This window comes from Ammospiza caudacuta, chromosome 6, assembly GCF_027887145.1.
Source record: "Ammospiza caudacuta isolate bAmmCau1 chromosome 6, bAmmCau1.pri, whole genome shotgun sequence".
Lineage (NCBI taxonomy): Eukaryota > Metazoa > Chordata > Aves > Passeriformes > Passerellidae > Ammospiza > Ammospiza caudacuta.
Window position 1 is genome coordinate 8,376,194 of NC_080598.1, and position 27,357 is coordinate 8,403,550.

General features: G+C 42.1%; 1 protein-coding gene across 2 annotated transcripts in view; it reads left to right on the forward strand.

Moving 5' to 3' along the window:
- MICAL2 (microtubule associated monooxygenase, calponin and LIM domain containing 2) overlaps window positions 1-27,357 on the forward strand; it is a 75,923-nt gene that overhangs the window by 28,947 nt on the left and 19,619 nt on the right. For both annotated transcript variants that reach the window (XM_058806462.1, XM_058806461.1), the window contains exons 3-14: window positions 12,515-12,722; window positions 13,354-13,470; window positions 14,427-14,528; window positions 16,363-16,518; window positions 17,720-17,820; window positions 19,980-20,237; window positions 21,013-21,128; window positions 22,158-22,284; window positions 22,473-22,563; window positions 22,656-22,803; window positions 24,638-24,837; window positions 25,720-25,832. In XM_058806462.1, coding sequence (XP_058662445.1) covers window positions 12,515-12,722; window positions 13,354-13,470; window positions 14,427-14,528; window positions 16,363-16,518; window positions 17,720-17,820; window positions 19,980-20,237; window positions 21,013-21,128; window positions 22,158-22,284; window positions 22,473-22,563; window positions 22,656-22,803; window positions 24,638-24,837; window positions 25,720-25,832 — 1,737 coding nt within the window. The remainder of the gene's footprint in view (window positions 1-12,514; window positions 12,723-13,353; window positions 13,471-14,426; window positions 14,529-16,362; window positions 16,519-17,719; window positions 17,821-19,979; window positions 20,238-21,012; window positions 21,129-22,157; window positions 22,285-22,472; window positions 22,564-22,655; window positions 22,804-24,637; window positions 24,838-25,719; window positions 25,833-27,357) is intronic.

Here is a 27,357-nt window from a genome sequence, read left to right on the forward strand (position 1 = left end):
GTGAGTCAGCAGAGGAGGAGCCCTGGGTCACAGCTGGGGTTGGAGGTTTTCTGACTGAACCCAAGCCACGTCTCCCTGTTCTAACCAGACTGGTGTACCTATCAGCAATAAAACGGGGGATGGTCTTTATCTGCAAACCCCTTCCACTGCTTTTCACATTGTCTCCATTTCTAAAGACTGCCAAATGAATACCTTGGGAGTTACCAAACCTACTTTGCTGGTGCTGAGAAAGGGAAAGGAGCTCCTGGTGTGTCTGGGTGCTGCCCTGTTCCGTAGCCGTGGGGCAATGGGCAGGATGAGCACAGGGTGCCAGGTCTCTCTGCTTCTTGTTGGCCACAAAGTGCCTTCCTTCCAGTCCTCAGTTGTCTACAAACATCCCATTCTGCGGTCTTGTTGGGTACAAAGTGCCTTCCTCCCAGTCCTCAGCTGATTACAAACATCCCATTCTGCAGCCTTGCCCCTCGTGGTAAATCAGGTAGATTGGATTCCACATGTCTTCCTCTGTCCTGCTTAACAAATACTTGTCTCCTAATTAAGCAAATCATCCAGCGTGTATGAACCTGCAGGTAAAGTGGCCAAATTTCCTCCCCAAGTGCTGGCATTTGTTGATCCTTCAGAGGCAATGGGGATTTTCGGCCAGGTTACTCCAGTGCTGTATGTACTGGTACAGAAGCCAGTGAGTTTGAGTGTTCAACTGACCTGACTGATTGCATCCCTCAAGACAAACATTTGGTTTTTAATTGAGTAATTGAATTGTAAGATGAAAGAAGGCAAAGCCAGTTATGCTCCAACAGAAAAAATATCCATATTATAATGAAAATTGTAACCTCTTTCATCTTATAAAGAGTAAATACCGATCCCTTTTGCCAGATTTACTATTTTCTTCAAAATAATTATTGGAATAGGGAGATTTCCAAACCTGATAATCAGGGTTTATAATGAACACACCAAACTTGTTGCAGATATATTAGATAGTGTTGCTGGCTTGCTTATTTTAATAAAAAAGCATTCCTGTGAAGTCCACAGAACTTGAACTAGTCAGCCAGAAGATGACTGCCAAGTTAGGAAGCTGAGTGAATGAAAGGTTGTGGCTTTTTACAAAGAGGCATTCAGCTCCTTTGTATGTGTGTGTGTATTTTCTTTAAAGAAACAAACAAATAATGCTTGGATAGTGGAATCCAGAAGCTGTCAAGGTTTTTGGGAATATTGAAGGCCACATTCTACTGACATTTTAAGTGGCACCTGGGTGTGTTTCATACACTTGAAAGACAAGCTGCTGATCTTGATATTGGTGCTTCTTTGCTTTTGCCTTTTAGGACAGGGATTCTAAAGCCTTGCACCAGATTTCGATTGTAGATTTATTTTTAAATATTTTAATAAGCAACTTCTATTTCAAAGCTCTAGAAAACATAGGACTAATGAGGATGAGTGGCAGGGGAGGTTTGCTTGAGATGAGTGGAGAACCAGTAAATCACCTATGAACATGCAGTGAAACCACAGTTGTTGAGCACTGCATTCACATTCATTTCTCCAAGGATTTTGAGAGCGGGGATAGGCAGAAGCTGGGGTGATGACAGGACACACAACAGACAGTTTTTTGAAAGCAAAACAAAGTATTTGACTCTTTGTGATGTGTTTTAAGCTAAGATTGGGCCAAATTACATCAGCAAAAGCAAATGTTTGGCATGTGATTTGGTAATGAAATCACTTTATTTTCATTATCCTGGAGACACTTCCACAAACACACAGTTTTTTCAGCTTTATCAGTTATGAAAAGCAGTGAAGCCTGGCCAAAGCAGAGCAATCAGACAGGCTAGATAAGACATTTTAGGCATGTGGAATTTAAATTTTTTTTGGCTCGGAAGGTAACAGTAGCTTTACATCTGTATTTTAACAGAACTGTGCTGTTTCTCTGTCCCTCACTTAATGGCTTTGCAAGTAATGGAGAGAAGGAAGCTGTCCCACCCTGACCTGATTTCCTAGATATTTTATGAAGATTCCCACAGGGAGTGACACACAGTTACTTTCACACAAACCAGCACTATTGTCACCACAAGTGGCTTAATGAGGTCTGAATGAAACAAAAGGTTACCACAGGGTGTGTTCCCATGGCCCTGGCTCTGCGGGGCTTTGGGGTTTGGTTCTTTGAAGCAGCTGGGCTGTGTCCATCCACCAGGGAGGCTGGTGTGGGGGGCAAGGGGAGCTCCAGGGCAGGATGCTTTGCTGGGCCAGGTCTTTCTCCTGCCTTCCAAGAGACGCATGTGGTTGTTGTGGGGTTGGTGCCAAAGGTGGTCATCAGGGGTTTGTTATTAGCTACGCTTCCAGCCTCCCTCTGGTAATGTTTGTGTACTGATAAGTGAGGAAATACAGAGCTTTTGCTACCAACAAGTGATTAAACACTTGGCTGCTAAACCCCAGATTTCAGACAATAAGGTAATTTCCTGTCTCCTGCAGCTGAGGTCCTTCCTGAGGTTCCCATGTCTGCCCTGAGAACAGGGGTTTGGGGATGTGGTTGCTCTCTTTCTGCTGACAAACAAAATTCTGCATTATCTGCTGCTTAGGCCTCAGTGCAGATAGCTTTGAATATTCTTTTTGCAGTATGCAAAATATCACAGTTCTAAGATGCTGTACAAGAAGAGAAAATGTAAAATATTTTAGTAGAAGATTATCTTCATAAGCAAACAAGACAATTTCTATTTGTGTTTTCTCTCTAAAAAGCCATGATATTGATGGCATTCATGGTGAAAAAAGAAGTTTAGCTGGTATCTGTTGAAAAGAAAAAGTAGAAATTCCCTTTTAATGCCCTTGGTTTAATTTGCTTTATTTTCTCTGCTACGCTGTTTAAAGAGGGGTTATTTTTGTCAGATGGTTCTTGAAATTTCCACATTCCCTAACAAGTCTGCATTTACAGAATTTGTTTCTACAAGAAACCAGGTTTCTGCACACTGTTTGCATCTCAGGTCTCTGGGATATTTGTGTCTTAACCTGGGATCAACAGGGTAAAATTGCTAGAAGCTACTTGGAGATGATGAACTTTGCCTTAGAGGAGTGTAATACTCTGAGGAAACTGGGAATATGCTGCAGAAAATTATCTGGTGCTTCTGAGGACCCACACATCCAGCCACCTCCTTAGTGCAGATGAAACCCCAGCTAGAATGTTCTGGCAGGTAAAGTGGAGCAAGAGCAGAGCAGGAGGAATGGTCAGAGCTCTGCAGAACGGGACCAGCAGAAGAGGCTTCCATACCTTCGCCTAATCTGTGCTAGGGAAGGCCCAAGGGGAGCACCATGGGAGTGTTTGGAGTGCCAAGCCATACAGAACTGCTGTGGCATTTCTCCTTCTGCCTCTTGTCATCTTGCTGATAGATTAAGTTCTGATTAGGTTTTCAAAGTTTGCCGTTTGCCCTGGACGTTTGCTGCTCCTGAAGAGCAGCTCTTGTTTTTCCAAGGGCACGCTGTTTCCAATGGACAAACCAGCCAAGAGACACTGCCTGCCTTGTCTTGCAGCACTCTCTGGATTTGTTCATCTGACTGAGATACTGTCTGAGCAGAAACCATGTGCTTCTGCTGTGCTGAGAGTTAGCCTTGTGCTGCTTGCTTCTCCTGCCCCTTGGAAAGGTTTGTGAGAGCAGCTCTGAAGGGACCTGTGCAACAGCAAGTGCTCCTTCCTCCTGGTCCTGTCCTGCCTGCACCCTGCCTGCCATCCTTGCAGGATTTACAATTCAGATAAAACAACTGCTCCGGGGTAAATTGCAACTCAGATTAGAAGACATTTCAGGAGATGGCAGTGAGCTTCCTGCCAAGGACTACACACCCAGAGCAGTAATGACAAGTTATGCAGATCAGCAAGCACTCAGTGGAAAGCAAAGACATTTCTCTCAGGTTTCTTCTCCTCGCTTTTTCTCTTACTTGTCCTTTAGCAAGGTAGGAAACAATGGGATGGGGTAGGAAGCCATTCCTGGTGGGGCTGCTGCCGTGGTTCTGCATGCCCTGCCTGCCTGGAGGCACCTGGCCTAGGAAGTTCAGCGCCTGGCAGCCCAGCTAGAGCCCTGATAGTGGCAGAACAAGCATGGCTGGTGCCTCCATCTGCATTTCACCCAGCCTGGAATGTGAAAACAGACTCATTAATACGTGTAAATAAACACTGCTGTATGTTTATCTCCTTTCTGTTGTGTCGGATGGAATGTTGGTGTAGAAGAGAGTGTTGCGCCTCGTGTTGTGCAGTTTGCTGCCAAAGTTTGTTTCCAGCTCTCTGCCCCTTTTTTTGATGTGTGCATCTTTTTATATTTTTTCACTATTTAATATTTATTTTTTGAGAGTCTTTTGCTTAGTAATAAGGGTTATGTACTACCCTTGTTTTCAGCCAAAAAAGGTTTTGGAAATAAGAGCAAGAAGCGCTAAGATTTAACTTTCACTGTGATATGCTGCCAGCAGCTTGATTTGTGGGTTCTGTGAGTGCTGTTAACTTTCCCCGCTATCAGAAGCCTTCTTAAAAATGTGCTAAAGGTAAATATTTTTAATTCTGGTTGTTTGAACATTCAAGTCCATTTTGCTTGCTGGCACTTTTGGATGCTGTCTTAATAAGAAGTGCTGGTTAGTAATTCCTAGTGTTCTCAGATTGTAAGAAAAAGTGTCAAAATTAAAGGCACTATCTACCTATGGTGAACTGATTTGTGCAAGTGACTAGGTAAACTAGAAAAAAAAATCAGATTATCACTCTTTTGGACCTGTATTTAGATTTGCTAGTTAAATATCTGTGAGTGTCAGCAGTAGAAATGCAGTGACTTTGAAGGCTGCATGATGAGCTGGGAAAAAAAGGACTCCAAGAGCCCAGAACTGTTGGTTTCTGGTACTGTATTGCACTTTGAGCTCATCTGTAGCTGATGTACACTGCTGTACAGTCATTCTGCTTAGGAGAGTTAGGAATACTGGGATTAAATTATTAGAATCTTTAAAAATAAATAAAATTTGAAAATCTGGATTCAGACTCAGATTTGATATCTATATCTATATGAGCTCATTTACTCAGGACTGGCTTCTAAAAACCATGTCTTAAATGAGTATTGGTTAACAATTCACCTAATAGAAAAGTGAATTTTAGAATGTATTTTAAAATATCCTGTGAAATACCCTCAAAGTAAGCTAACGCCCCACTTAGCTGAAAAAGCCAGTTTCCAAGTGGAAGCTCAGCTTGTTTGTTAGGTTGTTGTGATGTTTGGTTAAAAGTTCCAGGTTTCTCTGTCGATGGGCCGGACTGGAGCAGCAGGGGTGTATTTTTAAAGCATGTTACCAAGCTCTTGGTGAAATCAAGCCGTGCTTGTTGACCAACCTGCCGGCATGCTTTAGATGCCATAGAGCATGAGAAATCCTTTCCTCCTCTGCTGGCTGCCCAGCACAGCCCCTGCCCCTGGAAACCAGGGAGGGGATTAACCATTTTCTCTCTGTCACTGCTCACAAAGCTCCCCAGACTCATGGCTTGGTCTCTGCTATGCTCAGAGGTGAGGCTCTTGTTGCCTTTATCTCTCTCCATCAGTTTTTGTTTCTGGGATGAATTCTTTGTCTTGTGGTTTTGTTTTTGCCAAGTTTTTAGTGTAGCCTCAGAGCACTATCTCGGTGTGACAGGCCAGGTACTTACATGCTGCCAGCCACGTTCATGGCTGGGATAGTCAGGCAACATTCTTTCTGCAAGGTTTATCTTGTTTTCGTTTTGATTGTTTAAGCAGCTGGCCAAAAAAAGAAAAGAAAGCAATCTCTTCTGGATTTTGGGTGTGGACTTGTTCTTTTTTTCTTCCCTGTGTTTTGATTACAATGAAAGGCAGGTAAGAGAACAGCAAACACACTTAATTCCAAAGGATGTTGGAGGGCTTATTTTGTGCTTTTTTTGAGGAGATTTTTGGATTAAAGCACTTGCCAGGTTTCTGGTGGATATGTTTACTGAAATGAGTGTAACATTTTTTTGTTAGTAATGTCTAGGTTTTTTGGATAACTGTAACTGGTGCAGGGCAACGGGAAGTGTCCAGGCATTCTTGCTGTATTATGACTGTCAGTTGCAAATTTTCAAGAAGTATTTTTGCATATTCTTCTAAAAGATCTGAGATCAAGTCACCAGATTTAAATACAACAAATGCCACCTGAGTTCTTCAGAAAAGCCCCAAAGTCCTGACAGCTCTGATGCATCATGGAAGGCACTCTTGACTTTCTAACACCCTGAGTGCACACTGCCCCTCTTTAATGGGTGGCATAGAATAGAATATGAGTTACAGATGTTGTTCATACCATTGTTTTAATTTCAAACTATGGAAAGAGCTTTTTTTTTAATACACAGGTCTAATATTAGTTCATCTATCCATGTGACAGAGAGGATGGATGGACAAGTGTGTCCAAATACATCCAGGAAAAATGAAGGCACGTACTTTTTTCCGTGCAGAAGCTTATCTTCCAAAAAAGAGAAAAAAATCCCGGTAAAGATGAGCCAGATGAATGCAATAAATGTGCTAATGTTTCACTTCTGGCATTTTGACTCAATAAAACAGGAGGGCAGTAAAGATAGATCCTCTGATCCCTGGATTGTGCTGCGTCCAGCTGCGAGTGCAGCAGCTGCTGGGAAAGAGCTGTGGCCAAAGTCACCCTGGGTTGGGTGGCCTCAGATCCATGGTACAGTCTTAGAGGGGGGAAAAAAATAAAGCTGTGGCTCCATTTCTGCCAATCACTGATCTGGGAGAGGACAAAACTGCACATTTCTGAGGTGCTCAGCTGGGAGTACAAAGGGTAAAATACTGGAGGGATTTAAAGCAGAAGTGGAATTGTAGTGAGGCATTGAATTCGTGCATTGGCGCAAGGTTTTGTTGCAGTTAGGGTTGTGTGAGCCTTGCTGTTCCCAGGTACCTCTGAACTTCCCCAGCAGTGGTATTTATGTGGTGTTCACTCTCCAAAAATGCCTGTTCAGCAAGATCCAGCTAATAGTATTATCTTAATAGTATTTTAAGGTAGATTTTTAGACCTATCTGTAGTGTATTTAAGAATTGTTCATGTAACCCTTTGGAGAGTTAGGATTTCTCATTAAAATACATCTAAGTGAATATTATTTTTGTCAAATGACTTTTTTTTTAAACCTTGCTAATTCTATAAGGAGCTCATTAAACAGTACAACAGAGAAAAAACCCTTTTAAAGATTACGTAATCTTTGTAGTCAAGTTTAATTACTCCTAGGCCTTCTCTCCCCCTTTCCTGGGGGAGAAGATGGAAGAATTTATTTTTCTTAACAATAAAGCTTCAGCCTGTGCCATTTTTAATGTTGTCTGAAGTGGCATATAGATTTTCATTTTTCAGTATCTTCCATTATGATGTTTCAAACTTTAAATTGATTATTCGGTGGGTTCAGGGTGCATTGGGCTGCAGTGTTGAATCTGGTGGCTGTCAGTGGATTTATGTGCTAAAATCTGGAGCTGCAAGTGGGAGATGAACTATAAGTCAGTAAGTCAGGAATGTCCTGCTGAGCAGTCCTATTTTTGCCAGAAGAATTTTCATCTCTAGTAAAGGGGATGGCATGGAAAGCATCGTGGTGGAGGAAGCTCCTGGTGGCCTCTGCCTTAGCTGCTTGTGCAGCTGCTTTTGTCTGGAGCCTTTCCAGGGGAACGGGCACAGAAAATGTGTTGTTTCGTGCCTGTCTCATGTTGCAGCACATTAAGCCCCATCACCAATAAGCACTTGTCCAAATCCATGCAGGATGTGACCCTCTGGAATCAGCCAAATTAGTCCTTGGTGCACCCCTGTCACTCTGGGTATTGCACAAAGGCCTGGGCCGGTGTGAAAGTTGTCTTCTCTCATGGTCCCCGACCTGGTGACTATGGAAATGAATGTTTGCCATGGAAAAGCAAAGCACTGTCCTTCTGTGTCCTGCACAGAGCCTCCTGTCACTGGGTGGGGAGGCCCACAGCTGCTGAGGGCACCTGTGGTTGTGAGGATCAGGGGGCTTTGAGGCTTGTGGGAAAGCCCCCCCCTTTCTGCTCCTTTCTGGGAGCATGATCCATGATCGGGGGGCTTTGAGGCTTGTGGGAAAGCCCCCCCTTTCTGCTCCTTTCTGGGAGCACGATCCATGCCTGTAGTTCAATTTCCATTTGGTGGTTTGGCTAAAGGCAGTTCAGTAACCTGGGCAGATGGGTTTTGCTGGTTTTTCACTATTTCCACTGAAGAGTAGCAGTGATGCTTCTGGCTTGGCATGCCATAAGACAACAAAGGGTGTGCCTGTGTCTGTCCAGCTGTTGTTGAGCTGGAGGCTAAAAATAATCCCCTTTTTATCACCTCGAAAACAGCTGAAAGGCAGAAATTAGGAAATCTTGGATTCCTGGAGTTATTGAAGCTTCTGTCTTCATCCCAAGGACATACAGGGAGTGGATCATCATTTAACACCCCCTTATTTTCCAAGATGAATTTTATATTTGGGTACCTTGGGCAGGAGAGGAGTGAGGGGTTTAGAGTGGGATGACAGCCATGGGATAACGCACTGGGCCACAACAGGATTTGTCTGCTCTTAGCTATGCCAAGAGATGCTGTTTGTTGTATCTCCCACCCCCATGCTACTACCACCTGCTAGATTCCTTGAGCATCTAAATGCTGAGAGCTAATGTTTTTTTAATTTTTCAAGGTCAATGAATAGATTCAGCCTTTCAGTTATAGTGGATGAGATTTTTTGTGACTGGGTTGTTGTGGAGTGTTATTTTGAGGTAGTTTTTTTTTGCATTTTTTGTTGGTGTTGTGGGGTTTTTTTGTTTGTTGGTTTGGAGTTTTTTCGGTTTGTTTGTTTGGGTATTTTTTGTTAAACATAGTGGTGATGTTCAGCTGTTTAACTGCATATGGTTTTTCCACAAGGGGATGCAGGTGCCTGGATTCACAGGCTGCTGCTGATTTAATAGCAGGAGAAAGGAGGGATTGCAAGAGGCCCTCTCCCTTCCCTCCTATTTTGAGTACATTATCTGCAGGAGATCATATCAAAATCCTGTGCCTGGCACAGAAGCCATTCTGCTATTGGAGAGGTGACTTGTGCTGCCATTTAGCTCAGCACTGGGAATATTTCCTGAAGATTTTCAAGGCACTGCTCTTCCTAAACATAGAGAGAGAAAGTAGCATCTCTTACAGTCAGCCTGACCCTTGAGTGCAATCAAGCTTATGAGACTTAGCAAATGCTATGTGTGTTTATATTAGTAAATATAAGTGGAAATTTCTGATATATTTAAATTGCACAAGGAAAAAATCAGTGAAATTCTATTTCTGTCTGAAAATAAATAATGCATTGTGTACTGTGCTTGGTTGTAGTGTGGGACAAGATTTATACAGAAACAATCATCTTTTAGGGAAGAGTACAATACTTTTTAACAGTATCATAGAAACAGACTATTTACTCAGCAACTTGAATAAACAACTTTTATAAAATATGCATAGGCTTATTAGTGTTTTATTGTGAAGTGCAAAAATGTCCATCCTTTACTTATTAAGTATGAATTTAAACTGAAATAGTCCCAAGTTAGTCACTAGGCAATTATTACTGGCCTGGAAACTTACATTAGTTTCATTCAATGGGAATTTTGTAACCCATATTCTTTCTGTAATTTTGCCTTAACATAGGTGCTGTTCTTGGGAAATATGTTAAATTCAATGAAGCTTCTCTTTTGACAGAAAATATTCATGCACATCTGCAGACAGAAGATCAGCCATTTGCACTAGGAGGTTTTCACCAAGAAAAATGTCTTCTCTCAGTATTATTATCTCAGTGGTAAAACAAGATGTAACATCCAACATGATACTGATTCTTCAGGCAGGTTATAGAAGTCTGGTCATGATCCTATTCTTCCATAAAACTAAGCAAGACTTTCTCCCTTCGTTTCCAGCTTGAGCAAGAAATATGCAAAAGCTCTTTGTCTGTTCTTTTCAGCAACTGTTACTTGGGATAATTTGTGAGAGATGCTTTGAAAAGTCAAGTTGTCCTTTAGCTTTGTGGGAGATGATCTGGCACTGTTAAAAGGCAGTTGATGTGTGAATGGTGATGAGGATGTCAAGAAGCCCTTGGCATTTGTTCATTCAGGATTGACTGTTTGAGACTCCCTGTGTGATGCCAGCTGTCATGATTTGTGTTAAATTGCAAGAAATTAGTTCCAAAAGCAGGCTCTGATGAGCCAGGAGGCTGGGATAACAGGAGGGGAAAATAGGATGCCATTCAAAGTTCCTGCTAGTCTGGCTGCAGGAAGGTTTCTTCTGGGAGTCTGTTGGCAGGCAGACCACAGGGGAGTGGCATGGGCCCTTCCCTTGCTTAATAAAGTTAGGAACACAAATGTAGTAAGAATTACTTTTGCAAGGATTTTGTACTGGTTTTGACCCCAGAAGTTTCAAAATTAGATGAAGAAGTGCCAAGAGTAAATTCTACACCAGCAGGAAGCATCCTCAATAAATCTTGGAACAAATAGCTCTGAGATGTAGATAAATGTGTTTCTGGAGGTAACCACGGGTGGTGGCAAACATACAACCATTTTTCATGGTGTCTCTATGCAATTATGAAGATACTTTGTCAATGTGATAGGAGGAGAGAAGAGGGCAGAATCCTCCTTAAAATGCTAACATAGTGTGTTGCAAAGCACCAGGAGGAACGAAGGGTTTTCTGTGTGGGTTTTGTTATTTGGCAGGGTCTGCTATGACTAAATCTCCAAAGACTGCTGTTTCTTTTTATTTTTTATTTTCTTTAAAGTTGCGTTTATTTATGTATAATACAGCTTGTAAGCGAAAAAAAACCAGCCTCACCTTATCAGACCATGTATGGGCTTGCTTTGTAAAATGGTTCTGACTGCCTGCTCAACATGACTGGAAGCTGTGAAGGCTCAATTGAGTCACTCACTTGTCAGACCTCAGAGTTCCCATGCTAATCACAAGGAGCATGTGCAAAAAGGTCCTCTTCAGCTAGGCTTCATGTGCCCTCTATTATTCTTCCTTTATATTGTTACATCTGTTGATTTTTATTTTTTTTTTTTTAATATTCACCATGCAGCAAGGAGTGTTCTTCAGAAATTGTGAATTAAATATGTTCTTTTACAAGGAACAAAGCCAAGTGGCTAAGGCAACAGCCTAACTTTAATATCTCTGGTTAACAAAACACTTGCCTAAAGCAAAGCCAAAGCACCTCACAGGAGTTTTTCTTTCAATGGGAATTTATTAGAATTATTTATTAAATTGAAAAAAGACATTTTTGCACTTCTATGATTTGGGTTGGACAGAAGTCAGCACCAGATACTTTTTGCTCAAGTTGTTGGATCTGAAAACAAATGATGACCAAACCAAAATAAACAAATGACTCTACTTTCTGCAATTGCAATGTAATGGGAACCAGACTGGAATCCAGCGAGGCTGCAGATAGAGCCTGGCTTGCTTTGAAACTGCAGTCAGTGCCTGGCTCTGTGTGTGGGACACCCAGCAGCGTGTCTGGCCTCTGACACAAAGGTCTGGCATGGGCAGCACGGCCCAGCTTGGCTGTGCTGCAGCTCTCCCGTCCTCCCAGACCCACCTTAGCTGTCCCTGCTCCAGCCACGGCACAGCTGGAACTCACAGCAGGGATTTTGTGAAATCTGGGGGCGTTTGGAGGAGTGGAAGGGGTTCGTAGGAGATAGGGAACAACAGCATTGTCCAGCTGTAAGACTGCTTCTAATCAGGTTTTAGTAATCAGTCAAGGGAATGTAAGCACTAGATAGCTTGGGGTTTAATTAGTTTGCTTTCTGGAAATCCTTTCCTTGTTGGTCTGTGAAAAATTACAGCTGTCAACTAAAATTTGGGCAGGAATCCTCTGTAATTGTTTTGGAAGAGATTCTTCCAACATAGATTTAAGCTTCTGAAGTGTGATTTTCCTGAAAGTGAGGATGTTTAGCACTGGGTGAAATAGAATAGGACAGGATGAGTTCCCTGGCTCTGGCAGAGGAGGGCAAGTCTGCTGAGTTCCTTTGGCATGTCCTCCTTACATCAGTGGGTGAACCAGGCTGTTACATCCACCCTCACTTGAAAGAGAGTAGCTAATAGTGTAAGGCTACTGGCTTATCGTGGGTTTGTTCAACAAATCTAGTAAATGTACACCCATTTCCTCTTTAAAATAAAAAAAGCCTACACTAAGACCACTTATTTCCTTTCCCCTCCCTTTTACACAACTGTAATGCTGTTGAGAAACAGCTGCAAGCACTTGAGAAATGCTAAATGAGGGTTAGAAATGTGCAAGCAGATGCTCAAAAATGTTCGGCTTTTTGTCGTTTTTTTCTCTTACTTCTCTTCGTCAGATGCTTTTGTATCTGCATTAAGCACAGTTTATCCTCTTTTTACATAGGTTGAATAGCACATACAAGAAAAATTCCGTTGATTTAAGTAAATTACTTGTTTGTGCTCTCAGTAGTGCAAGTCCAGTTGTATTTCAAGTCATACCAACCAGAGCAAGATGGAAACTGTGTGGAAATAATCCAAAACCCTGTGTCCCACCCCTCCTTTTCTCTGCCAGTGTTTAATTATTGGAGGTGGCCCCTGTGGCCTGCGGACTGCCATAGAGCTTGCCTTCCTGGGAGCCAAGGTTGTCGTGGTGGAGAAGCGGGACACTTTCTCCAGGAACAACGTGCTGCACCTCTGGCCCTTTACCATCCACGACCTTCGGGGACTGGGAGCAAAGAAATTTTATGGCAAGTTCTGCGCAGGATCTATTGATCACATCAGTAAGTATCTGAGGGCATGGGCACTGTTGAGATAAGAGCTTGCCAGGATCAGAAGATTGGTGGAGACATTCGTGGTTTGGCGGAAAGTTCATCTACTTTAGCCATGTGCCAGTGCATGTGTGAACACAGAGAGGAAAAAAATGGTCTTGTTTAAGCAAGGTGGAAATAGAACAAGTCACAGTCTTATGGAGCAGATTTTCTTGTTAGTCTGGTATGGTTAAACAACAGGTTTTGATTATGAGTTGTGAAGAATATTGATATTTATTCCAGTATGTTGAAGGTAGACACAAATAACAGAGTGGACTATTTTACAGGGAAATATGCTGTAAAATTTTGTATTCTAAAATGTGCTGGTTAGCACATTTTAAATATCATCAAGAGGCAAACCTCTACAAAAGTATTCTAAGAAACTCAGCTGAAATGAGTTTTGCCAACAAGATTGTGCTGCAAGAGGAAAGGGAGGTGGAAGAGAACAACATCCTGTGGTAGTTGCTATGTTTGCATTCATTACAGTATGGGAAAGAGAAATGCTACACACTCGTGTTAACAATGAATTTCAGTTCTGTAGCAGGCTGGTGGCAGCTGGGGTTGCTTACTTATCAAATACATCTTTGTCACTTGCTCCCCACAGGTATTCGACAGCTTCAACTCATCCTCTTCAAAGTTGCACTTATCCTTGGAGTGGAAATTCACGTGAACCTGGAATTTGTGAAAGTCCTGGAGCCTCCTGAAGATCAAGAAAACCAAAGTATTATTTATCATAATACATTCTGCTCACAGCAACTTCTTTTTGTGCCAGGTGTTACGCGAAGTTGCATAAGGCAGTCCAACACTGTTTACAGAAATAAAGAGTTTTTTGCCCTTCTTACTCAGCCATCCTTGTTCTGTGCAGTGTGATGAGTATCAGTGTGACAGAGCACTGATAAATCTTAAAACACAACCCAGGCTGAGAAGCTCAGGTTTTGCACTATACCTTCTGGCATGTGTTTGAGGCTTTGTAGGGAGTCTGGTGTGGCTTCTCAGGATCTTCTTGATAATATAAATATTGAGGATGGATGAAGTGCCCAGGGCTTTGTTTTTGCATTCACATTTGATATAACTCCCACTGGCACACAGAGGCTTATCAGCATTCTTATGCAAGATTTTTAAACAATAGAAAAATATTCTAATTCTCTATTTTTTTTTTTAATATTAGTTTTTTGGATGTAGTATCACTAAAATATTTTAAAATTTTAATTTAAACTCTGTGGTATCTCTTCAAAGGGTCACATAGTGACAGCAGAACACGTAGATTAGTTTAAATAAAGTATATATAATTTTAAAACATGGACAGTACAAACACTTTCACATAATCAGCTTTGTAAAAAGAATAAATTTAGCTTTGTGAGTAAGCTTCCATTTAATTTCTATTTAGAAGACAAAAGCACTGATGATGGAATGCTATTTTTCCTCTTTTAGTAGCCAGTTCTTTCTTGCAGAAAGCACATGTATGTACTGCCCTGGTAAGGTGGCTGAGGGGTTGTTTCTGTGAGAATCAAGTGCTTGAGCATCTTCTTGTGGTGTGGCTCTGGGAGGAAGCTGCTGCATTAGGTGATCCAGAGAATGAGAGATGTACCCCTGTACCTCAGTGCCCTTTCCTCAGACTCTGAAATCTCTTCTCTGTTGTAATACTGAAGAATTAATAAATATTATTTGTGTTTTCAGAGATGGGTTGGAGAGCTGAGTTTCTCCCCATGGATCACCCTTTGTCAGAGTATGAATTTGATGTTATCATTGGTGCAGATGGCCGCAGGAACACGTTGGAAGGTGAGTGAATGTGTGTTTTTAGCCTTATTACTGTCTTTAGGGTACCTTGAAAGATCTGAAAGTAAGAGCAAAGAAAGAAACAAAGCAGCAGGTTACCTTTCAATCCATGGAAGTCTGTGTGAAAGCTGTTATTTTATGTGGTACCTTTTGGTTTTGTTGTTAAGTTATAGCTCAAAGTAAAAGACATTTAATGTCATTACTGCTTCTGAGCTCTGTGTGTTTGCAGTGCATACAGAATGCATTGTGGTGCCATTTGGCTTGCTTCAAGGTTAAGTAATTATATGATGATTTAACTTGAAGGAAGCTGACAAGATATAGGTCAGGAATAGCATAGCCTTTGCTGTTGTGCTGTGAATTTGCCCTATGTGCTTGAACTCGTGACTAAAAGGTGACTGTCAGGTATTTAATGAAGGCAACAGAGGCTTTACTTCTTTGTAAATGAGACTGAGCTTCAGAAGCAGCTCCTTTAGAAACAATGGTAAAAGGTAATAAATAGCTCTAAGGTTTGTGGGAGTGGAGCGTGTAAATGTTTCCTGAACTTGAGTCACTGCTGAGAATTCAGAGCACCTGAGCTGTGATTCTTAGAGAGACACTGGCTAAGCTGCTCCTGCATCACAGGAACAAACCTTTTACTTAATTATGCATTTCCCTTTTAACTCTAACTATATCCAAGCCAGTTTCCATTCTCTAAGTACACTTTTTCCTTTTTTTTTTATTGGCTTCATAGTTTGTCTGCTTATTCTTTTATCTGCCAACTACAATGTGCTCCCAGTTAATTCCTTATAATGCTGTACTGGAAATTTCCCTACACTATTATCTGGCTGTCCCCCATAAAACACTGTTTAAATAGTCAGGCACCATCAAAACCTAATTATTCTTACCTCACCTGCAGACTCTATCAAGAGGTTAATGTTTATCATCATACCAGGATCTAGGGGAGTGATAGGTGCACTGAACATATGTACAGAAGCTGGTGTTGTCTTATCAAATCTATCCCAATGAAATAACGAGAGCATATCAAGAAGCACAGAGACTAAAATCCATAAACAATTTATTTCTTGCTATAAAATAGCGTTCATATGATGCCATCTCCAGTGAGCCAAAAATACACTAAGGATCCTCTGTTCTACTTCATAATTTAGTAACAGATGAGGGGAACATACAGATGGAAAAACTTCAATGTGTGATTGCAGGATTGTGGCTCAGAGGGCTTTTTTCAGTTAAAAGTGAAAGCAAAGATGGAGCAAGGAGCTTCTCAGTTGGTCTCACCTTGGTAATAAACAGTTAACCCACTAAATATTTTTCAATTCCAAATACCTGTGGAAAATCTCATTAGCTGGTAGTGTGTGCACCTAAGCTCTGCTACAGAGGTTTCTATTTTTCACATCATTCTCTGCTGCTTTTTGACTGCTGATCTCTTGCATTTTTTTTTCAAGAGCTGTTTACTGCCTATATAAGAAATACCTAACTTGCCATTTAGCATATTAAAAATGTCTCCCTCCACAGAAATTGACCTGTTATATTCCCAGACATGTTAAAAAAAAAAAAAAATTCACATTTTTCTTTAGTCGTAGTTTTTCCTGAAATTCTTCCCTTAGTTCCCCATCCAACCATTTTTCAATGAGACTTTATCTTGAATGCAGCTCTAGCTTTGCAGCTGAAAATGGGGAGAAAAGACTCTACATTCAAAGGAATTTTGGAGGCATGATGGAATCTACTGACGGCATGTTGTTTGATGAAGTGTAGGAAAGACATAGAGCTGCCTTGAGCTGACCCTCCCTGAAAGTCCAGTCTGAGGTTTGCAGTGGTTTTAATTCCTGTCTTTGCTCCGCAGGCTTCAGGAGGAAGGAATTTCGTGGAAAGCTGGCTATAGCAATCACTGCCAATTTCATAAACAGAAATACAACTGCAGAAGCCAAGGTAGAAGAAATCAGTGGGGTTGCTTTCATCTTCAATCAGAAGTTCTTCCAGGACCTGAAAGAGGAAACGGGTGAGTGCATCCTCATTTTTTCCACTACCAAATACAAGAGGCAGCAGGGGAACTCTATGTGCCAGGCCACCCTCTTGTTCCTGGTAACATCAGTTTTGAATAATCTGTGTAAAATATTTCCAAGTGATAAAATACTGTTGATGTCAGAAGCTTGCAGATGGAGGTGTCCATTTATGGTACAGTGGGATATTTTTTTAGCTTGGGTGTTGCCACATCATGGCTTGTTTTAGTGTTTAAGTTTTTCTCAACTGCAAAAATGTCTGCTATGTTGAACAAATTTGGAAGAGCATTTTCAGGGCCCAGAGATTTTCCCTTAAGACATGATTTGTTTTGTTTCTATCCGTTCACATGCTGAACAGCTTAAACCCTTTGAAAAAATCTCTGCCCTTCTGGGAGGAGTTCATTCTTGCTTTTTGATGTGTGGAGCTGATAAACTGAGAAGACCTAGAATCTGCCATAAATACTAAAAATATAAACTGTGAAACACATCTTAATGGAAAGGGGGTTCAGAATAGTTGCATTCACTGTTTTTTAAAAAAATTACTATTGTAATTGAAACCAAACCCCCTGGTTAGACCCAGTGCCAGAGCCCTGGCAACCTGAAAAACACTTTGCTCCCTTGGCACCCAGTTCTACCTCAGGAGCTGTTAATGCTGTAGTTAACTAGATGTTCCCTGAAAGAATGCTGAGTAACTTTAAACTGTGCTGAGAAAAAACTGCGGTTGGGTGATGTCACCCTGATTTTTTAAGTTTTTCTATGCCTTCTGATTCTTGTAACAAACTTTCTCACACACTTGCTGTAAATAACTCATTGTTTTGCATTTTTTTATGGAGGAGGAGAAATTTGATGGACTGTTGGTTTGTCCAGTGTCATTGGAGAGGTGGCACTGTCACCCTCCAATCCACTGTCACTTTTGGAAATCTATAAATGTTGGAGTCAGAAATTAAAAATTCTCTTTTGCCCTTGGAAGAGCTGCATGTCTGCATTGTGTTACTTTGTGTCCCACAGTGATAGGGGTGAGACCACTGTCCTCTCTTGTTTTGTTTCACAGCATTCTGCCCTCTAATCCTTCATCCCAGCTGGGAGAGGGGATGCAGCCCAAGAAGGAGAGGCACCTGCTGGGATCAGTCCTGTGCTGTTGGTGAATGACACGGGCAGAGCTCTGCGTTCAGTGACAAATGTGTCTGTCTCTCTTTTCAGGGATTGACCTGGAGAATATTGTTTACTATAAAGACAGCACGCATTATTTTGTGATGACAGCAAAAAAGCAGAGTCTTCTGGACAAAGGAGTGATTATTAACGTATGTAAAAATGCTGGCTAAACCTTGTTTTATTTACTTGGCACAGAGTAAGTGTGAACATGTGCATAAATGTTGCTGGATGTTAGACAGGGTGTTTATAGACTTAATCACTTCATTCAAGCTGAGGCCACTTGGATCTTACTCTGACATTTTTAGGATTTGCTTTTTCCCTTCAGTCAGCTCAAAGTTTCAATAGAGAACTGAAAACAATACTTCCTAAATTAATCAGTTTTGAAACTGGCTGAAATGGGATCTTGACTCACCTTGGAAATTCGTGGTGGGATCGTCACAGCAGAAAATAAAAACCTCAGTTATTTAAGGGTGAACTTAGCACAGCTATGTTCAGTTTTATCAGGCAAGTAAGGAAGTGTAAAACCCTACCCTAGGTGAAATTGCAAATTCTTTAAAGTGGGTGAAACATAATAGAAGAAGGCTATAAACATGATGGCCTGACCTTTCAGGGGTATGTGTGATTTTGAGGTATTTTGTTCTTTCTTTTTTTTCTTCTTCTATAAAATACAGGGCTTATTTTCTTTTGTTTCTAGGAAGTGTTATGGCACCACTTAAATTTCCCTTTCTGGAAACCCAAAAGAGTTCAATTTTTCTTGGAAAACAAAGCAGTGCCAAAACAGCCAAGTGTAATTTCCTGAAGGAAGTACTTGTGGGGAGCTGTTAAGAGGGCTTTTGGCTTTCTGATAGGACCACTCAGCTCAGGGCCATGATTCCCTGCCCTTTTGGAGGCCAGGGGCTCCCAGGGCAGAGTTGCTGTCCATGACCAATTAGGGCAGGAGAGAGGAAGGGTCAAACCCCTTGGTCTAAATGCAGTGCCACTAGAGCTTGCAAGGGATGGTGTTCAGGAAATATTATGTCAAGTTTTTTTTGCATTCTAACTTAAACTCTTAATGGGCTTTGGTAAATCAAACCCACCATCTTCTACCTCCTGGAGTTCATTGGCCTCAAGCTTTGTTTAAACATAGGCAATTTTTTTTCCCTCTTTATTCTTTTTTTTTTCTTTTTCTTTTCTATTAAGTGCAAGTAACTTCATCTGTACAGTAAATGCACCAAGCAACACAAAATAAAATAAATAAAGTAAATAAACAAAAGCTCCATGGCATTTTTCACATACCTGTGGTTCTGTAAAAGATGACCTATGACATTGAGTTCAGTTTCTTGTGGGCTCACTAGATTACTTGAACCCCGCTTTGAAGTTATAACAGCTTGGAAATGGAGGGACTAATATCAATTGTGTATTTTTCATTTCAAGCAATTTTCTGAAATCCTCTTTACTTTCTGTGATTTTGTGTCTGTTTCCATAAAAAGGTGTCTGTTTAAGATGATGTTTTCAAGATGATTCATCACTGCTGATATGTGTAGGCCCTGAGATTGTGGGGCTGGTGTTTGTAGGTGAGGGCAGTCCCAGGGGATCTGTGGAGAGTTTGGAGCAGAGGAGCAGCAGCTGTGGCTCATCAGAGCTGCTTTCATGACCTACTCAGCTCTGAATGGAAAAAAAATCAACCACCCCAGTGTGTCTGGTGCAACTGGGCTAATAGCAGTTCTGTGGTATCATCTGTGATTAGGGGTCTCATCCATGATTAGGCTGGAAATAGAACCTGCCTCATTAATAATCACTGCCTTTAAGTAGGATGACCTATAAAGGCAGGGTCCTTTACCACTCTTCCCCAAGGAAAAACCTGGCCCAAAAATGAACAGAAAAGCTGCTACAGTCCAGGTTTGAGTGTGAAGTTGTTACTGAGATGTCGAGTCAAGCCTTGAGGCTGAGCCTCCCATGTCACAGCATCAGTGCTTCTGCTCTCCTGTGGTTTCAGATGGGGGGTGTACGTGTGCAGAAAAGCATTGCAGTGATGTGGATGACATCTTTTGATGTGAGGGAAGTAATGTTCTGAAAAGATCACATCACCAAGGAACCGGGAGGAGCTGTAATTTTCCATTGCAAACAAAGCTGCTCGTTCAGTGTGGGCAAGGAAAGTTTCTGTTTGGGGCAGTACCTGTGCTTGTGCATTGGCTTTTTGGAGATGACAAGTGTCACTTGTTTCTTGTTGCTGTGAGATGTGTGGCTCCCAGTCCTGCTGTGAGACTGCAGTGTTCCAGTTCAGAGAGGACATTGGAGTCTCTCATCCCACATCCTTCTCTCCTTGCAGGACTCTGTTGACACTGAGCTGCTGCTCTGTGGGGAAAATGTGAACCAGAGCAATTTGCTGTCCTACGCCAGAGAAGCTGCTGACTTTGCAACCAACTACCAGCTGCCTTCCTTGGATTTTGCAATTAATCATTATGGCCAACCAGATGTAGCAATGTTTGATTTTACCTCCATGTATGCATCTGAAAACGCTGCGCTGGTGAGAGAGAGGCACAGACATCAGCTCCTGGTGGCTCTTGTTGGAGATAGTTTGCTTGAGGTATATCTTGGAATGCCTTCCAAGTAGTATTTTCAGGTTTTTTACTTTACTTCCTTAATCCAACCATTCAATCTAGCCTCCTGTATAAAATATCGTCTTTTACATGTCTTGAAACAGTGGTGCCTTCTTTGGAATAGATTTTCCCCCTTTTTTCTTTTCTCCTTTATTATGCCATAGTTTGTCATAGCTAATGCTTGGCTGGCAGCCTGTGGCTGAGATCCCATTTTGCTTTATGCAAGTTGTGTTTCTGTCTGAAAACTGTGAGCTCCGTGTCCTCAGCTTGGGTGCATGGCATAATTTTACTGAATTCCATCATAGACAAAAACTTGATCCAAATTATTATTGCAGTCACTTTGTCTTAGTGTGTTCCCTTTTTTTTCTTTCTGAAGTGAAAAGTGTATGCTGCAACTTTTTTTTTAAATTCATGCTGACAGCCTGAGGCATTTGAAAAGAGCAGTCCAAAGCAAATTTAGGAGGTGAAAAGGGCATCTTTTTTTTCCTTAAATCATTCTTGAGTCTTCTTTTTATTCTCAGCTAAGAAATTTGTTTCTATATATAGAAGTTAAAAAAAAGGAAAAAGTGAAAAAAGTAATCTTCTTCCCCTGCCTAAGACTTAAAGGAGAGGCACATTTAAAACCTGTATTGCATTTTGACTCTTTCTGAGCTGTTTTTCCGAGACAGTATGTAACCCTGGACTCCAAATTGACATTGAAAGTTGCTGTTGTGGTAAGAACTTAGGAAGTGCAGAGAACTAAAGTGTCACTGCTCCTTGCAGCCCTTCTGGCCGATGGGCACTGGCTGTGCACGAGGCTTCCTGGCTGCCTTTGACACGGCGTGGATGGTGCGGGGCTGGGCGCAGGGGAAGCCCCCGCTGGAGATCCTGGCTGAACGGTGAGTGCTGCTCTGCTCCCCGGCATTCCCAGCCTTTTAAAGAGCCACTGCAGGGCTGCGAGGCAGGGGATGTCAGAGTGCTGTCAGGAGAAATAGTGTTAGGGTTTAAATCACTGATTTATGGCACTAAAGTGTGGTCCTTAAAGAAATAGACCAAAGAGACCTTGTATCAAAAAACCCTGAACCTCCAGCCATCTCAACACCTGTTTTTTATCATCAAAATAAAAATCGTGAAAGGAGTCTAAATAAATTCTTCAACAGTAACAGCTTTCAGAGTTGGTCTCTGTGATTTTAACTCTGCATTTTGGCATAGTGGTACTCTCTTTAGGCTGATAAATATGTGGAGAATTATTATAATGCTGCACCAGAAACTTTTTTTGACTGGAGCAACAAAATCTGTTGCTAAGTACAGCAGCAGTCTTGGCGTCATCATGGTCTGATGGTTGAATTTGCTGACTTAGGTCCTGCTGGCAGCCACCCTGCTCTCCTACAGCTGCCCAGGCTGTTTTGGGGAAGTCATGGTTGTGGGAATGCAAGCAGGAGCTTTACTAAATACTGCACTTTGGGAATTTTTAAGGTAGAAGCCTGTGGGATGACTCAAACACGGCCTAATCCCAAATGGAAAATTGAACAGCATAGTAAAAAAAGCTGTGGTGGTTGTAGGAATTGCAGGATGACAGGATTTAGTGCTATTATGTGGTAAAAAAGTTACTTCTTGAGTAGATGTTAAAGCAAAACCAGATGACTAGATGATGTAACCTCTTTTTTTTTTTTCCTCCTTTTTCTTGCTCACTTCCTGCCTCAGGAAAATGTGGGCATAATCTCTGAGTGTCCGTCTTGTCCTTTTTCTGCCTGGCATTCTTCTGCTGAGTGGGGATAAGGAATGGGATGAATACATTATGCATTTGGTCCCTAACACTTGTCCTGGCAGAAACAAAATGAAGTTTAGGCAGCTGCAAAAAACCCCTGATCTTTTATAAATAAATATTTATTTTAATACATAAATCTTGCATCTTTTTCCTCTCCAAGAGAGAGCATTTATCGACTCTTGCCTCAGACGACCCCTGAAAACATTAATAAGAACTTTGACCAGTACACCATTGACCCAGGAACAAGATACCCAAACTTGAACTCGAGCTGTGTTCGACCTCACCAGGTCAGTACTTAAAAGACTTGTTTGTGAAATCAGTTCTTATTTTATCAAGAGTAAATAGGGCTGCAAGGGGTGTGTAAACAAAACCTTCAGGAGAATCCTTAATTTAGAACCAGCTGCTGATAAAGTTAACCTGGAAACAGAACTGGTTTTTTGTCTGATGTTATGCTGGTGATTGCTTTTCCTTGTAGGTGAGACAATTATATGTTACCAATGAGCTACAGCAGTGTCCTCTTGAGAGAGTGAGCTCCATTAGAAGATCAGTGAACCTCACAAGACAGGGTAAGTGGCATCTCCTGTTTGCTGTGGCTTAACATTTGTGGCCTTCTGAGCATGAGAAGCTGACTGCAAGGTTTGCTTTCCCCTCTCTGCAGAGTCAGATATTCGACCTAACAAGCTTCTGACGTGGTGCCAGAAGCAGACGGAGGGATACCGAAATGTCAACGTCACTGACCTGACCAACTCCTGGAGAAGTGGCCTTGCCCTGTGTGCCATCATCCATCGCTTCAGGCCTGACCTCATGTAAGTGACAGCAGGGGAACTCCTTGGCTGAGGCATTTGCAAAGGGCAGGGTAAGACCAGGGCAGCCCTGGCGCTCTGCAGTCCCCTTGTGTGGCTGCTTTCTGCAAGGAACTGCGCACCATGGCCAGGTGTGGAGGGGGGAAGGATGGGGTTGGGTTTGCTGTGTTTCTTCTAGATGTCCTTGCTCATCTCATGCTGTTTAGAATGAAACAGATGTGCTTTCAAAGAGCTAGGAGGGTTTTGAACCCTATGATTTATCGTGTTTGTGGCAGTCAAAGAGGGAAATGTTGGACTGTGGAGATGGAGATTTTGCACAAGTCTGTCCAGGAGAGCACAGAGTCCTCTCACTTGGGCAAAGCAAGGGCTGGGCCTTGAAAATTAACTGTCCTAGGGCTTGTGTGTAAGCCAGCATTCCCCTTCTGGCACAGTTTCTGGGGTCCTAGTGCTGCATGCCCCAACTCCATGCATCTGAATATTTTGTAATGTCCCATGGTTAGATACAGGAAGGTCAGTGTGTAACAGGTGTCAGGAAATAGCAATTGCTGGCACTGCTGGGTGCAGTCGGCGGGGTGACTCTCTCTTCTCACCAGTCTCCAAAATGCAGTGGATGCATTCTCTTGTCTTCCTGCAGAGCCTTAGGAGTCACACATGAATTACTGTTATCCTCCCTTTATTGTGGGTAAATGAAAGGAATGATTGAACTTTTTTATGAGGTGTGATAAATTGGAAAAGAATAGGAGTGGTACCTAGAGTGCTTGTTTGTACAGTTTTGCCAGAGGAAGAGCTGAGATTTTAAGAACAGGAATTTTTTTTTGGCCTTCGGTTGGTTTAAAAGAATTAGAATTCTGAATGTTTTTGGGAGAGTGGATACAGAAAGCAAAGTAATCTTTGCTGACTGTGGAAAACATGTTCTCTACAGTGCTCTCTACAAGGTCGATAAATTTATCTTGAGCTAACAGACCTCCTGCTGTTCAATTAATGTTGTGTTTGGATCTTGTTGGCTTCTTGCATTCAGTGAGCCTGCTGAAGGACTTGGCTGGATGAAAGCTAGGCAGGCAGGAGAGGTGGCTGCCAGTGACAGCTCCTAGCTCCAGAAATGGGCAGTGGGTGGGTGAGAGAAGAGGAGAAATTCTTTGGGAATTCAAAAACTCGCATTCCACTGTGAGGAGAAAGAAACTTCCCTGCCTGGAGCTTTGTAATTTATTTACATGGTTATTTTAATCATGAATTTTGGAAGCTGTTCAAAAGATCAGAGTCTTAGAATAGATCTCATAGAAAATGGATTAGAGAGTGAATAACAGAGTTCCAGATGTGTGATGCACTTATTTAGTGCGCTGCTAAATTAAGTTATGACCTGGGCAGGAGGTCCCTGCTCAAACCGTGTGCGTAACACGTTAAAAAAGGAAAGGTAGTGTCTGTGCATGTGTGTGCACACATAATATGCTACTTCCATAGAATGCTGTCCTAAATGTCTTCCTCCTGGCTTTGATGATTTATAAAACTAATTGAACCTAAGTAATCTCTTGCTAATGGATGAAGTCTGTAGTAGTTCAGCTGTATTTGGAGAAGGAAAAGGTTTGTTAGCACTTCTGAGGAAGAATTGCATCTCTCCAATAAATAAAAGATTTTTTTTTTGTGAGGCCACATCAAGGACATCAGTGAAAAAGCTTTTAAATTCTGTTTCTGGCAAAGTCAGTATTTGCAATGAGGGGATTTGTGTGAGGCTCTTGTAGCTTTGGCCCAGTGAGATGCTGGTGCTGCTGTGCCACGGGAGCGCGGTGCGTCCCCGAGTGGAGCAGGAGCGAGCGATGCCGCTGTCTGTCTGTCCCCGCAGTGACTTCGAGGCGCTGAACGAAGAGGACGCGGTGAGGAACAACCAGCTGGCCTTCGACGTGGCCGAGCGGGAGTTCGGCATCCCCCCGGTGACCACGGGCCAGGAGCTGGGCTCGGCGGGGGAGCCCGACAAGCTCAGCATGGTGCTCTACCTGTCCAAGTTCTACGAGCTGTTCCGCGGCACGCCGCTGCGCGCAGTCGGTGAGCGCCGCGCCCCGAGCGGCTGATGGGCACTGCTCTCCAGCCAACAGGCTTTTCCCGCTGAGGCACAGTGGGAATTTTCCAGAAGAGAAATCCTGTTTCGCCTAAATCAAACTATTTTGATTTAGGCGAAATGTACATCTTTGAATCTGTCGTTTGCAAACATGGCTGTTTAGTCTGACTGCCTGTTCTCGCAAAAACCTATGCTCAGAGAAACAGCTTCAGCTGAAGGACAGAGATAAGGAGGGGGCAGAGAGACAGACCAGGGTCAAAATGAGCCAGGAGTTCTTTCTGATAAAGAAGAATTAGTGGCAGATATCACATGAAATCAGTAAAATGAACTTATTGTGACATTGCATGCATATGTGTTTGAGAGGGAGATAAAAAAGGATCTGGAGTTCCCAGAGGTACGCATGTCATGTTAGGGTGATGATCCCCACATCCAGCACTGTAATAAACATACCGGCTTTACGACTTCCACAAAAGCTGTGGAGTTTGTTTGCTCCCACAAATCACCAGCAGAGCCCTTCAGGCCTGTAAGAGTTACCTCGGGCTTAACACAGGAAATGGGGGAGAATTTGTTTGGAGACCAAGGTTTTGTGGGTCCTTGGTGGTTTCAGGGAGTAGGAGCAGCTGGATAACTGCTGCTTGACATCATGGAGGGCATGTATCAAGTTGTTGGTGTGATTCCTTGGTAGCACATTGATGCTTGTGTTTCTCTCCTCCTTTTTTTAAAAAGCCACCCTACATTGTATGTATTTACTTTTATTTGTCTGTGTTTCTTGTATATAATTGCTACCAGCACTCAACTGGAAAACTTTGGCTTAGAATAATTTAAAAACAAATCTAAGTAAATATCCTAAGCAGTTGTTTTTTCAACAGATGCTGCTGAGAAGCAAAATGGAGAAAATAATGATCCTGATTCACTAAAATCATCAAATTTCATCTTTAATAATTATATAAATTTAACTTTACCAAGAAAACGAGTACCAAAGGTGAGTTGTGAAGCAAGACTTGCCCTGTGAATATTTTTTTTTTCTGAAAAGATGAAAATAACCTTTCAGACTCAGAAATAAGGGGTTTATATATACACTGCTATAATTTTCTGAGCTATTTCTACCTGTAAGAAAGAGTCCTGTAGCTCTGTATTCCTGGAGTTAAATATACAGCCATTTCATTTTATACCAGTTCAAATAATCAGTGCTATGCTAGACTGTTTATTGATTGGGAGGGAGTGCTGCTTGTTGAAAAAAGCAGTGATTTGCACAGTTTGTGGATGCTGTCAGGGTTCTGAAGAGAAGCTTTCCAGCTCCTACAGAGGAAACCTGCAATGGTGACAAACAGTGGGCAGGTTGATCAGCAACTTTGGGATAACAATCTCTTAGTCATGCCCGTGTACTTTTCTCTCTTGGTTACTTATTAATGAAAACTTACTGACAGGCCCTGTTATATCCCTGTATTATAAAAAAAGCCCCATGCCCATGTATGCTGTGATTAAGGACTACAGAGCCTTGAAGCTTTGCCGAGGCCTGAGTTAACACATGTACACATCTACTGCATTTCTCAGTATTTTAATATACTGCTTTTTAAATTTGTTGCTCTCTTGTCTTGTAGAAATGTGATTTCTGTTTTTTTCACCTGAAGAATTACTCCAGAATTTCCAGATACTTCCTACACTGACTTTTGTCCTGAATATTTTCCATCCTGCAAACTCTTTTTCAAAACTTATGGACGATCAATTGTCCAGTAACTTAAAATATCCTTGTTAGGAAATAATTTTTCCTCCCACCCACATATACACAAAACTAAGTGACATGGTTCCCAGATAGCCAAGCTGTGAGAAACCAAACAGGCAGAATAAACTTTGCTTTTTCTTGTGGGTGACTTCTTTAGAAAGAAAACCTTTATCATGACCACAGTGTTGTTTTTCAACGAGTTGTTTGCAGAAGTAAACAGACTTTTAGCAGTGGGGAGAGCATTCCATTACTGAGCCATAGAGCCTCTGATTAACCTCTTGTCATGAAATAAGCCTTCTGTCATAGCAGGAGCTGGAGTTCTTGGCAGTACATGAAAGCACGAGGTGATTTGCTTTGAAGGGCCCCTCTGGTTTCACACCAGGGGAGCCCATTGGAAATGAGAAGTGGAAGTGTTATTTCCCAAATCAGCTTGGGAAACAAGGCATTGTGTGCGAGGTTTTGCAGCTCTGTCACGGATGGGCTGTGAAACCAAGCAAGGTGGCTTAGGGTTCTTGGAGTAGGACAGACTTGGGAGTGCCATAGCCAGCTGAAACTAGCTGAGAGATTAAGCTCCTTGGAAAGCAATTGCTTGAGTTCAGGGTCTGGCTGTGGTTTCAGTTTTAGGGTTCTTTCCCCTGCAGAAAATGGTGCTGAGCATTATCAAGGTGTATATATATCAAATGTTCTGTCCAGGCTTTAGCAGAGCAGAGAGTGTTGCTCTCTGAACTTCCATGGCTTGCAGTTTGTCCTTGGATTGGGCTGGAGGAGGGATCCTTATCTGGGC